At 41.6% G+C, this 17,569-nt stretch overlaps 1 protein-coding gene across 1 annotated transcript in view; it reads left to right on the forward strand.

Moving 5' to 3' along the window:
* Positions 1-1,753: 1,753 nt before the first annotated feature.
* LOC140996313 (metal transporter CNNM4) overlaps positions 1,754-17,569 on the forward strand; it is a 46,937-nt gene continuing 31,121 nt past the window's right edge. The window contains exon 1 of the mRNA XM_073466670.1: positions 1,754-3,182. Within this exon, the coding sequence (XP_073322771.1) occupies positions 1,766-3,182 (1,417 nt within the window). The 5' untranslated portion in view covers positions 1,754-1,765. The remainder of the gene's footprint in view (positions 3,183-17,569) is intronic.

Below are 17,569 nucleotides of genomic sequence, written 5' to 3' on the forward strand. Positions count from 1 at the left end.
TTTAAGAACAAAATTTAATAGTGAACTCTCCTCCAATATGACACCCTGTAATGGTGTCTACTTTTCATTTCACTTCCCTTCATCACAGGGTGAAGTATTAACAGCAGGAAATGGTATCATGTCAGATGGTGGTGTCAGGATGTCTTTCCGATGTGATGATGTGAAGCACTGTTTTCAAATGTCTGTCTTTGATTGCAATTATTTTAATGTTCAGGTTGTTTTTGTTCAACTATTGCCACAGACACAAAACTAATTTTCCGAAAGGAAAAATCACATTGATAACTGCATTATTGGGTCTGCGTCCACCAGATATAGAACAATGATTATTAGTATTTGGGGAAACACTTAATATCACCTATTTCAGTTTCCACAGCTGCTCATCAGGCTGCACTGAACGTGATTTGACCACAAGATGGAGCTCCTTTCTCAGTAAAGACATGTTGCCATACAATGTGGTTTCAACAGGAAAGAGGACCTTTGAGAGTAAAATCACAACACTGTGACACCTGTGATTCTTCTTCACTCTGATAGTTTTTCATCACTTAAGTTTTTTAATCAGTTCTTGGCTGTAGTGCTTCTCAAGCCAGTATGTTTCCATTTGGTGCCAACATGCCCAAAGGTCAGATGTAGATGGAGCAGGTGGGTGTTCAGTTTGTCCTCTACACCTTCTGTTCAGTCCTCATCATGGGAAAATTGTTTAGGGACTTCCCTACCAGACAGATTGTGGGTCACAGAGAATAGTTGACACAATGTTTCCTCCATGTCAGCCTTTCTGTGTGTTTCTGCTTTCTGGCTGAAACACACTTAGGTTCACATAGTCCCATAGTTTCACCACAGTGCAGTTACATCTAAAGGCATGGTTAGAAATATACACGGAAAATAAAAAACATGTAAATAAAGCTGCAAAAATATTACTTCCTCACTCGTTTGTAAAGTGCAAGCCTTTACCTCAAAGAACCTTCATCCACTGAACCATACAATAGTGGAGTGAACTTGCACTGTCAACTGAGGTACTTACTGAAGAAGTTTAGGTGATTTATAGTGATTACCAGGTTATATTTGGGGTGCTTTGTCTTCTGTGGTTTGTAATTTTTTTATTGCACGTCACAGAAAAAGTTGTTTCCAGATCTGACATGTTAGAAGAGGAAATATAATAAAAAAACAGTTGACAGAGAGGTATTTCAATTTAATTTGGATGTAATCCATTTGAACATTAACAAATAATGTAAAATTAATATGAAGGTATTACAATATTAATGAGATAAATATTTTTTCATAACTGAATAAACAAGCTGTTTTTAGAGGAAAACAAGGTTGACAGAACACTGTTTGATGCTAGAAAGGTGGCAGGGTCCGCCAAATATAAACAAAGTAAAACAGTATGAAATTGAATTGTCCTTTAAGGTCAGTTTGTTTATTCTGTTTTATTCAGTCATGAAAATGAAGAGAGTTTGTTTATTTTGTGTGTCAAGGCATGAAAACATGAGTCAATAAAGAGCTCCTCTGATTAAAAGTTCATAAAACTACATAGTGCACCTTTAAGCAAAAATGGATCCTCCAGAATAAAATCCCTCCACGCAGTCGACCTTAAAAGAAGAAAATATCAGTCGACCTTAAAAATTAAAACCGAGGGGGCTCGGTCGAGTGACGTCGCCGCCGCTGATTGGCTGCGTGCTCGAGGTATGCGGGCATGCAAATGAGAGGGCGGGCCTGTGGTAACGAGTAGGTGACGTCAGTTCCCCCGTTCACAGAGAGCGAAACAAACATGGCGATAGACTCGAGTGGACGGGGGTTTACGCTAACTTTAGTCGTCTTTTCTTGTGTTTTTGTGGGCAGGCAGGCCGAAGCGGTGGCCTCGGAGTCAAGGGGCAACACTCGGATACTCGGCATGAGGCTGGAGAAGAGCGACAAGCCGGCCGAGACCACCGAGAGAGGGGTTATTCAGGTGACCGAGGGCAGCAACACCCTCCTCAGGTTCTACGGGCTCCACTTGTACGCGGACAGCTCCAAGCGCATCGGCTTCACGGAACTTTACTCCAGTGATAAAGAGGATGACGATTTTGGCGCAATCGTGGTCCCGTTCAATAGGACTTGTTCCGAGATCACGAGGGATATAGTGGTGTCGACGTCGCCCATGGAGGTGAGCAACCAAAACACCTCCGGGCTGCTTCAAGTCAAGATCAAGCAGCTCCGAAAGAGCGAGTTGGTGAAGGTGTTCGGCTTGTGCGTCCGCGTCAAGGATGACAGGGAGCCGGTGTGGTACATGCTGGACGACATGGACGGCAGACTGCGGGTGGTGGAGGTGGAGAAGTCCTTGCTGCCCATCTGGCTGCAGGCGATCATCATCGCCTTCCTGCTCGTGTTATCCGGCATGTTCAGCGGGCTCAACCTGGGGCTGATGGCGCTGGACCCGATGGAGCTCCGCATCGTGCAGAGCTGCGGCACCGAGAAGGAGAAGAAATACGCGCGGAAGATCGAGCCCATCCGCAGGAAGGGTAACTACCTGCTGTGCTCGCTGCTCCTCGGTAACGTCCTGGTAAACACCACCCTCACCACCCTCCTGGACGACCTCACCAAGTCCGGGGTCGGCGCTGTGATCGCTTCCACCATCGGCATCGTTATTTTCGGCGAGATCGTCCCGCAGGCGCTGTGCTCCCGGCACGGCCTGGCAGTAGGGGCGAACACCGTCCTAGCCACCAAGCTGTTCATGTTGTTAACTTTCCCTCTGTCGTGGCCCATCAGCAAGATCCTCGACTGCGTCCTGGGCCAGGAGATCGGCACCGTGTACAACCGGGAGAAGCTGGTGGAGATGCTGAAAGTCACCGAGCCGTACAACGACCTGGTGAAAGAGGAGCTTAACATGATCCAAGGCGCGCTGGAGCTCAGGAGCAAAACCGTGGAGGACGTCATGACCCCCATCTCCAACTGCTTCATGATCCACAGCGACGCCGTGCTGGACTTCAACACCATGTCCGAGATCATGGAGAGCGGATACACCAGGATACCTGTGTACGAGGACGAGCGGTCCAACATCGTGGACATCCTCTTCGTCAAGGACCTGGCCTTCGTGGACCCGGACGACTGCACCACCCTCAAGACCATCACCAAGTTCTACAACCACCCGGTCCACTTCGTCTTCCACGACACCAAGCTGGACTCCATGCTGGAGGAGTTCAAGAAAGGTTTGTGGGGAGCTGAAGGTGTTGACGCCTCTGATGATGATACAAGCCCTGATTAGTTGTGTGGTTGTCCAGCACAGGTAGCAGAGATGTGTGGCCCAGAGAGTCAGTCTGACATGTGTCTTACTAAGCTCACAGTGTGGGTTTTTTATGAGACTGTCAGAGGTTTTGTCTGAACTCGATGCTCATTTTTGAGGCTTTAGTTTGTCGTGGTGTGTGTGTGTTACATACCACTGCTCCTATTTCCCTGATATAGTGAGCAGTCAGGCTGTGTTTAAACAAGGAGGTTGCAGTTGGGCTTGACCTTTGACCCCTTTGTGTAGCAGGCCAAGCAGTAAAATGCATTTCCATCTTGTGATGTCTGAAGTTATCTTGCCTGCAACATGGTATAGAAAAAACCCTACAGTGTTTACTATTGTTATCCAGAGTGTCAGGGTGAAGTTGACCGTGTCGCAGTGAAACTGACATTACACGACTCCTACTCATTGTGAGATATTTGATATCTAAGATGTGTTAGTTTTAGGTTTGAAGCTGTTGTTAGGCAGGAAGTCTTTCCAAAGGTCAGCCTGTCGACATCCTTGGCAGGTGTTGGCACAGAGAAGGTACGTTTGTTTCTTAAAGTCTAAAGTCACTTAACACTTAACAAGGTAAGGAAATACAGTCCAAATGACTCTGCTGTGGGGCCGGTCAGTTCATCGACATGCTGTCGAAATTGCATTATGGTTAAGTGCAATCTCCAAATCACTAAGAACTTTTTGATGAAGATAAAATTTGAGATTTTTCTCCAGATGTAAGAAAACACGTTTGTTTGACACAAACCCCAACAAATGTCACACCATCACGATTTTATTAGGTTCTTTAGTGGACATTTTAGTCATTCCCTCTAATCATGAATCATATTACAAGATCTGTCAATATAACCGCATCATGCAGCCCTACTCTGCTGATAATGGTGACGAGGCTTTTTCAGGAATCAAATGTAACCGTCAGATTCGTGATTGGTGATATCAAAAACACTTCTCAGTTTTGCTTCTCTCTTTCTGCATTTCCTCTTACAGCACATGCACACACACACGCACGCACACACACACACACACACACACACACACACACACACACACACACACACACACACACGTGTGCGCATAGCCAGACACAAATACGCACAAATGTGCTCACTCCCTCTCTCAGGAGGACGCACACACACTGACGCCATCCCCTGCAGGGATGTATTTTTCCTTTCTCAGGCATCTCGTCTCAAGGTCACAGACAGTAGACGCACACACACTTGCTGTGTCTCTATCTCAGCACGGTGAGGAATGACTGATTGTCTTTCTGTCCATAAGTATTAGACTGTAAGACGTTAAAACTTCACTGAACTTGGTTTGCACTATCAGCACCATGTTTGAGCCAGTATGATTTTGTCTCCCTAAATGCACCCCAACAGAACAACAGTCTCTTAATTCACTTCTGTCACCGTTACTGTAAACGTATCTGTGATCAGCTGCTGTAGATTGACTTTTGAGTTACTGTAGTGGTGGTGCACGGCACGTTGTGACATTTTTGGCCAGGAAACTGCTCTGCGGCTTGTCTTCGTAGGCTTGGCTGGCTTGGTGGGAGGGTTTGGCAACAAGCTGTAGTGCCCACACACACAGAGAGTTGAAACCAGTCCACATGGCTCAGAGCTTGGCAGAGAAATTTACTGTAAGTGGTTATGACACACATACCCCTTTCACACTGGACAAAGAAACCCACTAACATTTGGCTTTTGTTGTCAGTGGGAAAGGCAACAATCGGCATGATTCCCGGGTCATATGACTCTGCAGTAGTCACAGTCGCTCCAGCTCCTATCAGCTGTGATAGAAACATGACACCTGGGTGGACACACAAATTTTCACCGTTTTTCCAGTGCAATGCTGTGACGCACGTTGGCATTTGAATTTTTTTCAAGCCTTCCTTGTTCAAGCAGCGCTCAAACATCGCTCAGTCTGCGTTGAGTTCAAAAGAGAGACTGAAGTAAAACAGCAAATTCATGGCTATTTTTTTTAACCAGGTTTACCTGTGTTTTATAAAACCTCCATATCCTGTTAATGTCAGTATAAAAATGGTATTGGTTGCTGTGTATTGTGTGGAGTTTGAGTGTTATTGTGATAAAGAAAGCCCTCAGTGTCTCTCATTAAACAACAATTTCAGAGTTAAGTAGAGATTACTTAAGCTAACTGCCGGTTCTGCTATTTAACCAGATTAAGATGTCAGTGGAAAGGATATTGCTCATGTGATTACTTTAATTTGAGTTTGATCAAATTCCACTAAATTAAGAGACAAACACTCGAGGGTTGCTGCAGCATTTTACAAAGCTTTGGGCAACTGCTTCATGTCGTACGGCCTCCCTTCAAGATGAACTGTCTTACAAATCTAGTCTTGAACAGTCTGAAACCTCATATTTTGTCACATAGATCAACGAAGAGACAAGAAAAATTGAGCTCGAGGCTGAATATGGTGGGACAAGTCTGATGATGTGACATCATGTGTTGGGGGCATCTTCTGCCATCAAACACCGCTCAGTCACAGCTCAGTCCTGACGTGACGTCGTCAGCTCATCCCACCAGAACACTATAACAGATTTGGGAGTTTAATGTTGAAGGTGTGAATAACCTCACCTTCCCTGGTAATCCTGTGGATTAGCGCGATACCCTTCTTTACTGTGCTTAGTCAAAGTCAGTCTGCAGCCGCACCAAATCGGCTGAAACTTTGCATCAGTGCAACAGCACGATTGGCTGACATGTCTGTTCAGTTTGGCTGTTATAAAGTAGATGATCGGCTTTTTGGGGACGAAGGGGCCGGATATGTGTCATATAACCAACATCTCTGGCGTTGTGGACTCTCTTATTCGAAATGCTTTTAGTGGTTTGTCGCGCTAAAATCAAGCAGATAATTTCAGTCGGATCAGTGCAGTCCATCTAGTCAGCATCTTGACTTGAAGTCAGTTTATGAAATCTGTTACAATAGTTTTTGTGAAAACAATCATGTCAAGTGGCTTTTACTCCAAAGAAATCTGATACCTTCAAAGTAAAATGTTCAAATCTGCAGGTCAGTACTCCAGGAGGCTGACCAAGCTGTGAACAACGTGGCTTTTCCTCCTAAAGCAGCATATGGTCTTTTAAGAATGAGTGTACCGTAGATTTCTCCGTATCAGAAGAATGGGTCGAGAATCTTTTAAATGTACTCAACTGTAATGAGTGGAGATGAAGAAGAGGGGAAAGATCCATAAGCTGTACTTTAGTTCTCGCTCCTGGAAACAGCGGAAACGAATCTCTCTAAGTTTGAGTGGCACTTCATTTATAGATGAGACTGCGCAATGTATTTAGTAAAGAATTACAGGGTTGATATGCAGCTGTGGAGGGTCTTTGAAGTCTCTCTTAGCTGGATGCATGTGAAAGCAGATCTTATCTATTTCTTGCTATTTGTCTTTACATCATCATCGAGCATCCTTTAACTTGAGAAATCATGATCATTTAGTTTTTTTTAAATTAAACTGGCATGATCAGCAACAGTGTCTGTTACCAAACAGGCAAAGACAAGAACATCCACAGGAAATAAAATGTAAAGATACAATAATCGCTTCCTGACACTGATTGATTGACAGATAATCTTCCAAGTAGTGCAAAAAAGATGGTAATGAGTACTTGATTCCAAAAGATTGTCAAACACTTTCTTTTGAGCATGTCAGCCTCCAGCTTGATTGGCCTGCTGGGCCTCCTCGCTGACCTGACTCCCCGCTCACATCTCAAGTTCCTCTCACTTGCCGCTTGGCATCGGTTACCATGGTGATGGCATCCAACAGAGTTGGTGTGTGTACCCACGGGTTTCTATAATCAAATCCTCTCCGTCAGCCAAAGATTTGAGCTCAAGTTCCCTTCAGAATTGATAGCAATGGAAGTTATCGATACTGTTTACTCTGACATTCTCCTTCACAGTGTGCACCAGCCTGTTCAGTCAACAAGATGTGACCTTTCAGATGGTCTATGAGGTGACCTTATTAGATGAGTTAAATTTTTAATGACAGGCTGACTGTCATTGCAGGAAATAGAATCAGCAGACATCAAAGAAAAGGAGAAAATATGTAAGTAAGGAAAGTTTATTTATATAAGAGGGTGTGGATTATGGATAATAATAACAGTTCAAGATGTAAAACAAACTGAGATTTACTCAAATGACTTCTGGTTCATCTTTTAATTTAAAGTGATTATAAAATGTTGACAGTGCCAATGTTTGCCTCTCATCTAGGTTTAAGTTCATGCAGACTGGACTTCAGGCATCATTTAGAAAACACACAAACACAAGTGAACCATGAATTCACTGGAGGCACATTACACTCTGTCAACAGACTGTCACATGTTGTACCCTCAAGTAGTGTGTTACATTAGCCTACATTATGGCATCAGGGAGTCTGCCTCCCTGAAAGAATAAAAGGAAAGGATCAAGACAAAAACATGCACGACAGTCTTTATTTGTGCTTTTATGTCTTAGTTTTTTCTTATTGATAGTTATAATTAAGAAGGTGCAGCTTAAACACTGTCCTTTTGAAAACATCCTTTTCAATTTTATTCCTCAGTGCAACTATTTTGGCCATTTTGTCAAAAACTTGCGAAATAACATTGAGCTGAACATAAAATTAAATGACTAGCTGATTTCCAAGAATTATTGGCAACTATTGTGATAATTGACATAGCAGTCATTTAAAATTCACAGATTCTGGCTTGTGAAATGTTAATATTTGGTGGTTTTCTTGGTCTTCTATGATATGAACCACATGCCTCTGGTTTTTGGATGCTTTTTTTTCCTTTTGACAAAACAATACATTTGAATCTGGCTGGTGGGGCTTTGAGAGACTGTGATGGGCTTACAGGTACTGCGCATGTGCAGCTCTCAACAGAGATGAGATAGAAGTGAGATGTCTCACTCCAAGCAACTTGGTGAGAAATTCAGTCTAAATCAGAATGGTAATGATTAAGACTTTTTAAAACCGGTTCAACGTCTTCTGGATGTAGTCTGATGAGATATACGATCAGCTGCTTTCCACTGTTGCCTGGTCATGTAACCATAAGATACATTCCCTCGGCCCCTGGGCTATTTGGTTTATGCCACTATGAGATTTGAAACACTTACTTTTTTTCTTGTAACGGCAAAATAATATTTAAGTGACAAGACTTGAATGTCTTGTTTTGAAATGCAATATCAAAGGCAATATCTGCACTACTAATATAATTTGTGAAGCTACAAGAGATTGGATGTGAGTCAGGAGGCAAGGTTTAGGACTTAAAGGTTAAGACCAACATTCCAGTTGAACCTCAAACACTTTGAGCCTCTCAGGAAATTAACCAGCTTGTGTTTTGTTTGTGGTTGTCAGCACCGTCTGCATTGTCTGCTGTTTATCAGTGTTGTGGCACTTATCTGACCACCCCACCCAGTCTTTAAGACCCGATTATGTGTGCTACGTTTTAATGACCGTTTTTCTGAGAGGTAGCAGTATATCTTTAAACAAAACTTCTCAACAGGTTTCAGTGAAATTTAGCAAGCCAACAAGTGATTCGACTTTTTGGTTCAGTTCGAGGAATTCACAACAACCCTTTCAGACACAGTGAGATGATAACTGTAGGAACATTGATTAAACAGAAAGTGAACTAACAACAATGTGGACAGTCAAGAAGTTGTCATTTGTCATGGGAAAAATGTCAACCATTCTTCTTAAATGCAAAGACTTGCTGCTTTTCTCTCATGATTGAAAATGGAAAATTTTGGATTTTGGAACGTCTGTGAGACAGAACAAGCAGGTTTAACCACAGCACCTCGGGCTCTGGAAACCTGTTTTTTCAGTGTTTTCTGGAATTATGTAGACCGGATAATTAATAAATGAACTGAATAAATAATTGAGAGATTAATTAAAAATGAAAGTTTAGTGTGAACAATCCAACTCAGACTGAGATGCCGTTGAAATTGCTGGAAAAAAGCTTGTTATTTAGGGGAATTAAATGAGTACATTTTTTGTAAAAGCTATCGAAAATCTTTGAATATTTTTGCTGTTTTCTTTTAGAGATGTCCCAACCAAGTTTTATTATGGCCCAGATCTCAGTTCTTTAATATTGTGTGTCTGTTTAATACAGAGTCCAATCAAGTTACATTAAACTAAACGTTAGTGTTGTGATAGCTACAATATCACTCAGTCCACTCGTGAGTGTACACTGGTGTTACAGAGTGGAGCTTCCTCCTTCGCAAACACTCTTTGGCTGAGCACAGGCACTTGCAGTAAGCACTTTAGCTGTACTTCAGCCAAGTGTAGTTTGGCCCCTCATCAACTTTCTCACAGATTTAACTGTTATTAGTGACAGCTGATTTGACCCACTGCTAGCAATGTTTGTCATTTTAGCAGGTGACCTTGACTGTCAGCGGTAGCTAAAAATGTCAAGCTGCTACCCGAATGTTTTGTACACAGCGCTTCGCTTATTAGAAAGAAAGAGGAGTTTAGTTAATACATGTACTTTGCCCACCATTGTGTCAGAACTCATATGCAGTGAAATGTTGTACTGTAGAGCAGAAAGAAGAGCAGCTTTGACTACAGTTAGGAAACAACCTGGTTTCTTTCTTTATTTAAGCAATTCTTAACTAGTCACTTTGTCATGTGTCCTCACAGGCTGGCCTCAGTAACCTTTGTACCCAGAGACACACACACACACACACACACACACACACAAACACGTACTTGTACTTCTATACATCATAACCGACCCCTCCCCCCTTTCCTTTACCTTAAAGGTGCAATATATGGTGCTATATAACCCTCAGGGACCAGGGGAGTGTAAGTGTTTACAATGCTAGTGCAGGAACTTTGGACCGGGATGGGCCAGGGCTAGCTGGTTAGGATCCTAACCTAAGTAGATACCTTTGCAACACAATTCATAGACATCATAATGTCTTTAATGACTGTTTTTATTTTTAGAAAATGTTTTCAATTAAACTTCTTACATATTGCCCGTTAAATTATCACAACTAAATGCTTAACCCCATCCCAAACCCTAACCTCAACCTGAACCTAATTTTAACCAATATAGGGTTGATGTATGTATGTATCCCCACTTTGCCACGGCCTTGTTAATTGTCAGCCCTTCAATAGAGACATAGGAAGATGTAGGATTATACGGGGTTGAATGAAGAAAACCAAGTGCAAACCTTCAAACTGCACTTTGAAGGTAAACTCTGTGGTTAAAAACTTGCAGTCCTCACTATGTATTAAGTACAAACACACACACATTTACACACACCTCTACACTAATGCTTGTGACACACACACACATACATGGATTTGCACAGTTGTATTTTGACATTTACTGCATTCCTTACGCAGACCCTTGCCTGAACTCTAACCTAAACCTAATCTCAGTTTTAATCTCAACCTTTAACCCAAATCCTAACAGTGAACCTGACCCCTGAGAAGCTGAGGACCACCAATATTTATTTTGGCTGCCTCCCTTTTTTTTAAGTATTGAAGAACATAGTTTTACAATCTTGAGTATTAGATTACCCAATCTCAGTCCGATAAGGCGGTTGTTACAGGGCAGACCTGAATCTCCACTCCTCCTTTTGTGTAATGGGTGTGTCTCTCTTTCCCTCTTTCTCACTTCCATCTTTACCTCCAGATATCCTGTTTCTTCTGTTCCTCATTCTTCCTTTTTTGTTTTGACTATCTAGAACAGAGCAATTTCAGTAACTCTGCGATAAAATACTGACAGTCTTTACTTTTACATTAGAGCTGGAGGTGTGCCAGTAAAGTGAAAACATGGGAGGCACCTTGCTTTGTTTTGTTAATTGTTAAAGGTTCAGGAGTTCAGAGAGCTCTTCTGAACTATTATCCACTCCCCATATTTGCTCATTGGTTCTGTATGGGCCTCATTACAGAAGTTAAAGTTTCAAAGAGGGTCATTATAACTGATATTCATAATTTTTGTAATATTATATTTTCAGAAATGGGTGTCTTGCTGTGAAAATCTCATACCATGGCTGTGTCTTACCTACGTAGAGCCTACACCATGCATTCGGCATTCAGTTCAAGTATAAACTGGCCTTTTGAATGTACAGGACACTGCCTGTGTCCTTGAAGACAGCTGTCTCACTTAGCTTTGATGAGTCAGAGGCATTCATTGTGTTGTTGGAAGAGAGGATACATATTATTAAAGATTATTAAAACATGATCTGGGAAATTTAAGGCTTACATCGATGGTAGCCTCTCCAGCAGGCTAATATTGATGTTAGTGTCTCCAGCAGGTATACATCAGTGTTTGCTTCTCAAATGATTACAGCCTTTCAGTCATTACATTTTGTTTTACTTGTTGTTCCCCATCTTCATTGTCATTGTCATACAGACCTAACAACATCACTTTGGCAGTAATTTTGAATTTAGGACAGAGTCCATGATTCCTGTCTTCAGAAGGTCGTTTTCCAAAATGTTGTCAGGAAATATGTTTCTGTAATACCAAAAATAAATGTCATCCTATTATTATCAAGCTCAAATAGGATTTCAGACTTCTGCCATTTCTAAAATAAAGACACTGGCCTCCTGATACAACCCTGCTGATCTGATCTGACGTTTTCAATGTGAGAATCATGACACAAGTTACATTGTTTTCAGTTTTATAATAATGTAAATAATAAAACTTTGACTTTAGGGTGAGGGTTAGCATTTCAAACAACAAGAGCTGAAGTGTGTTGGACACAAACAGAGATGGAGAAGTGTAGAGGTGGGTGTGGTATCTTTTTTTTGTTGTGCCTCTGTTTGTCTTTTAAACATTAGCTTTAGGTCAGATTGGCATCAGTAAAGTCTTGCATCCTCAAAAAAGTCTATCAATCTAAAATGGCTAAAGAGGTGTTGATTTTGAACTAAAATGAACTTAAAGAAAGATAAATAAGATTTTGTGTCTTCATGTAGGGGTCACTAGTGATTTGTTCTGTCCCTGTCAAACAAGTTAGCAGCAGTAATGCCTGAAAGGTTAGCAGAACTAGCTGCTACTTACCTGCCAACGCACCTGCCAGCCAGCTCTCAAAAGCATCCTCTGCCATTTTCTTATGAGTGTCAATGAATATTTGACTTTCTATTTTAAAGAGACAACCCCTCAGGTGTCACACAGCGTTAACACGCTCCCGTCAGCTGACTTCTCTGTCTGTAGTGCTCTGATTTTATTCACGGGAGATAAAAACTGGAGGATTGATTAGGTTTTATTTTCTCACTTGCGTATGACAAAACTGGAAACACTTGTCTTAAAAATATGCTAAATCTTTCTGTGTCAGCTAAACAGACTGATCATTTTTTTCATCTCTTAAAATTATTCAGTGCCAGCTAAGAAAATACTGTGTATTCTCACATTGTTACTATTTTTAGGCTACAAAGAATATTTGTCTTTCTACAAGAAGTGTATTTTTATCATAGCATATTCTTTGTAACTTTTACATGGTTCTGATTAAAAATTCCTAAAATGTTTAAGGCAATTATAAAACAATAAATAGAGTGATAATGAATCCTAATGAATCTTATTCACCAGATGGAGTTTTTTGTTGGGACTTCTTGAGCATGCTGGCTTAAAAAAATGTGCAACTTTAAGATGATAATCATGGCTATATTACACCGCAATGATCATTACGTGCAGCCTTAGATGTATCAGTGCTTTGTGGAACTGGCGCAGACACCAGATGTGGGTGTAGCTGGACTACACGATCCTTCATCAACACTCAGTACGAACAGCAGCTGGTAATCAGTAGCAGCCAATTGTCTCTCTGATTCTCTCTACATTCTTATCAGCCGCCTGCTGCTTCTCTCTCTGTCTCTTCCTGTGTCACTGTTGTAAACTTGAAGTGCTGACCGTGCAGTTGCAGCCCTCTCTACTTCAACTTAGTGTGTGTGTGTGTGTTTTGTGTGTGTCACTTCAACACTTCCAGACTGTGCGCCATAATGATATCAGTCAGCATGAAGAAAGAGCAGCTCAGCAGAAATGACTGGATGTCCCAAACACAACACACACAGCTTCGTGTCTTTGTTTGAGCTGAGGTTTTGCTACACATCACATTACATAACACTGAACCTATTATGTACTTAGTAGTAGGATTCCTCTCATTCTAAAAACTATTTTGGATGAACAGATTGGGCTGGAGGTGTTTTAGTTTGAGATTGAATGGGCATATTATCATTATGGTAGTTAGTATTATTTAAAGTTTTGGACCTGATTGAAGTAATGTGCCACGTTGGGCTAGTAAATCTAGCAACTCTCTTGCCTTAAGTGGTCAAAAAGAAATAAACACTGTTTTCTCCGGAGCTGTAGCTAAGGAGTGAGCCATCTCGCTTGCTTCTCTGTTGAGAGTTGCACATGCCCAGTTCCAATCTGGCACTCACGATAATATGTGAATGAGCTGAAGTGCAATGAAAATTTAAATTATCCTAGAAACTAGTAACATTTTGGATATGAAATGATGTTGTTACCTTGCATGTATGACACACGGTTTCCTTGTTCTCATGTATTTACTTGAATAAAGATTAAGGCTGCGGTCACACATCTGTGAATGCAGACGAATGAAAATTGCCTGCCGGTGCTGTATGTGCGCAGTGCAGGATGTGAGACACACAAAACTCAGTGTGCTGGTTTGTTGTCTTGTAGTTCCCCAATGTTGAAATCCAGGCGAAGCAGAGATGCGGATTTGCTTAGCAACCAGACACTAATATTTTGTTGCCCCTTTGCAGACACAGAATGGGAGTGAACGAGAGGCGAATGTTAATTTTGTGTATGTGTGACTGCAGCCTAAACATGACAATTAGCTTTATTATTTACTACGAACTTGTCCAGGCGTGCAAGAGAAAAAATCATTAATGTTAAACCCTGTTGGTATCGACTTTTTTGAACTGAATATCTGGTTTGTTATCTTTTTCGAATATCGTTTTTGGACTGTGGGTCAGAAAAACGCCACTCCAAGAAGTCACCTGGGCCCGGGGAAACTTTGATGGACCTGTTTCAGAATTGTCTGACATTTGATAGACTAAACAATGATTCAATTGAGAAAATAATCAAGAGGTTGTCAGTACTAAAAGTAATCTTAAGAATATTTTGCTGATTTCAGCAATCTAGATGACGCAACAGCTGTAATCATTTACACACCTAAACATGTAAACAAAGACCCAGGTTTGAAAAACACTGGAATTCCACTTAAACATGGCACCATCTCTGCTGTAGCCAAAAGTGGTGAGCGTCTCGTCATGAGATGCATTGAAGTAGTTTTGTTTCTAAAACAATCAGCAATCTAACTAATCTACAAAACAAAAATATAACCATTTCAGTAGTTACTTTACAGCCCTACTGTCCCTTAAGATCAGAGTAGATCTGTCTGCACAGGGCCCCAGTGTAAGCTGGAAAAACAGGTTAGAAGAGCTTGACCTGTCCAGCGCAACAAGCCTGTGTGTGTATGTGTGTGTGTGTGTGTGAGAGTGAGAGAGTGTGTACTGTATTTACAGAAGTGTGTGTTTTTGTATCTGCATGCGTATTTGCAGCCACGCATTTTTGTTTCATTCCCTCACAGCGTGCATGTTTTGCAGTCGGTAGCAGTGGTCAGTGCCGCTGATATGTGGCCGGCCGGTTGTGTTTTGTGCGTGGGCGGTATGCGTGTGGCATTCCTTTCCCATACAGACACATCGCTCTCCCCCTTGTCCTTTTGTAGCCGGTGTTTCATGTCAACAAACAGGCCAGTTCGCAGGGTGGTGACGGAAGAGCCAGAGGGCAGAGAAACAGACTGGAAGGTCACCTGCCCTGCCGGGAATATCTGTGCGCGCAAAAGATATTCAGTGATGACCGGATTCAGTTCAATTAAGGATGAAGTGAAACCGAGAAAAGCAAAACAAATCTTCACACAATAAAGGATGCTAAAACTGCTCATCACTCAGAAAACTGAACCCTCACATGTTGAGGCTTATGTGTGGAAAGGTGTTCATTTTTCTTGCTAATATTGTGTAATGTTCAGTCAAAAAAACAAGAAGCTGCAGCCTGTCGCTCAGCACAGTTTAGCGTTTGTGACAAAGGTCAATTTGTTTCTCAGTTCCTGTTTTGGTGAATTGTTCTTCTCCCTCTGCTCTCACATAGTCTGCTGTGTCTTCGCTTTGGAGAAAATCTTCTCTTTTTTTTTTAGCACAGTATGCCTGCGACAATCATAAAATCCTTAATAACAGATCATGTAAAAGGTAATAGAAGCTGCCAGTTATAATGATCATGACAATAAAGTAGACGGATGAATTTAGAATCCAGCAAACATTTCCTAGTCCGAGCCCCTCAATTGTGATTTGTGACATATTTGCCTTATACGATGGTAAACTGAATATCTTTGGGTTTGGACTGTTGGTCAGATGAAAACAAGCTGCTCCACGACGTCACCCCTGAAGGACATTGATCACAGTTATCTGCCAAATTACAGATGAAATGATCAATCAGTTATTAGTGAGATTAACTAATAATGAAAATAATCCTTAATCACAGTCGAAGATATATTGATAGGTGGATTTGATACATTTAGGTCTTGCACACACATACGAGGATATTTCTTAAAACAAAGCCTTTTCTATTCCTTTTTGGCCTTCCGTATACACGTAAATGGCATTTTAGGTCAGGAAATATGTATCAAATTACTGTAAGTAAATGAATAATTTGCTACTACTGTTAATGTTTTTAAGTCACTTAAGTTAACTTTTAAGAAATGATCTGATTCCATCAACTTTGGCATATGTGACTCAGCAGATTGATCATCGTACAGTAATCCCATTGATGGCAGTTCGATCCCTGGCTCCTTCTGTCCAGATAGCCACGTGTCCTCGAGCCATACACTATACTCCAGTTACTCCAGATGGTTAAGTCAACTCCTTGCATTTATTTTGTGGATATGCGTGTGGAAGCTCAATGAAAGGCACATTGCAAAACACTAAACTGAGTCCATTGCAGCTTCTGTCTTCATGTTGACTTTCAGATTCACCTCAAGTAAAATTCCAAGCCAATTTAAGCTGGAAAACACACGTTGAGAGGAGTTAATAAAGGATTATTACACTGAAGCCGGTTGAATATGAAAAAGTGAGTCCTGAGTGATTTCAGAGCTGACCAGTCTCAACATTTTACAAAGTTAAGGGGCACCGATAGCACTCGCTGTCACCTCAGTTTACAGCCTGTAGAGAGGATGAGCGTCGGAGGGATGGATTTTTTATTTTAGCCAGAAAACACCCTCCTGTCATGTCATATTCTCATTCTGATAAGTGACAGCTGTTTGTATTTCTGTGCCAGCCTGAGGTGAGCGTGCTGCACTGACAAACACACATCTCACCAGAAAATCAGCAGCTGCAGACACACAGGAGCTCGGTGACTTTGTGGGTTTTTTTAATTGTAGACTCAGCTGACACAGGTCAGACACTGAATGCATGAAGCAGTCTGTGCTTGGCTGAACTTCCCTGTACACTCTGTGTGTGTGTGTGTGTGTGTGTGTGTGTGTGTGTGTGTGTGTGTGTGTGTGTGTGTGTGTGTGTGTGTGTGTGTGTGTGTGTGTGTGTGTGCGTGCTCTGGAGGAGTCAATAGACGCTCAAGTGACTCTCCAGTAACTGGGGGTAAGTATGTCCCCCGGGGTCCTACTTCCTCTGAAATATTGACTCAGCACCACAGGGATAGGTCTCACACACACACACACACACAGAGTGCCTTTTCCATTACATGATGTCTCTATTTTCGTTGCTACAGTGATATCGTGTGGAATGAACAACGATCAGCTAATGAATGTACTCTGAGGCTTTCTTACCGTGGGACACTGTTGACTAATGCTCTCCATCCTGACCAAATCACACCTTATGCCTTGGTCACATTACATGACGTTCAGAGTCACCAGATTGCTGTAGTGTTCACAGGCTTTCTGTCTTGTAATCAGACAACCTCAAAGTCGTCGTGGTTGGCAAACTACATGACTGATCAATGGCAAGGAGTCAACCATTAAAAGATCTTACAAGAAGTGATCCAGGAGATGAAAAGGCATCGGTGTTCCTTGCAAAGCACAACTATATTTTCCTCCATTTCTACAGAAGTCCAAGAAGTGCTTGCCATGATGCATTTGTTGTCATGTTTCATGTGGTTTCTGGCCAGGGCAAAATATTTATATTTTATTGTTATGGTGATATCAGACTTTATATCTTCTTAGATTTAGGATATCTTTATATATTGCTATGGCATAAGTGTTGTCCGTTCCGGGTTTAAAGGCTGCTTTACAGTAAAATGATAGTCACCAGTATTGATATCGAGGTATTTGGTCAAAAACATGACAATATTTGGTTTTGTTTCCTA

The sequence above is a fragment of the Pagrus major genome, chromosome 5, assembly GCF_040436345.1.
Source record: "Pagrus major chromosome 5, Pma_NU_1.0".
NCBI lineage: Eukaryota > Metazoa > Chordata > Actinopteri > Spariformes > Sparidae > Pagrus > Pagrus major.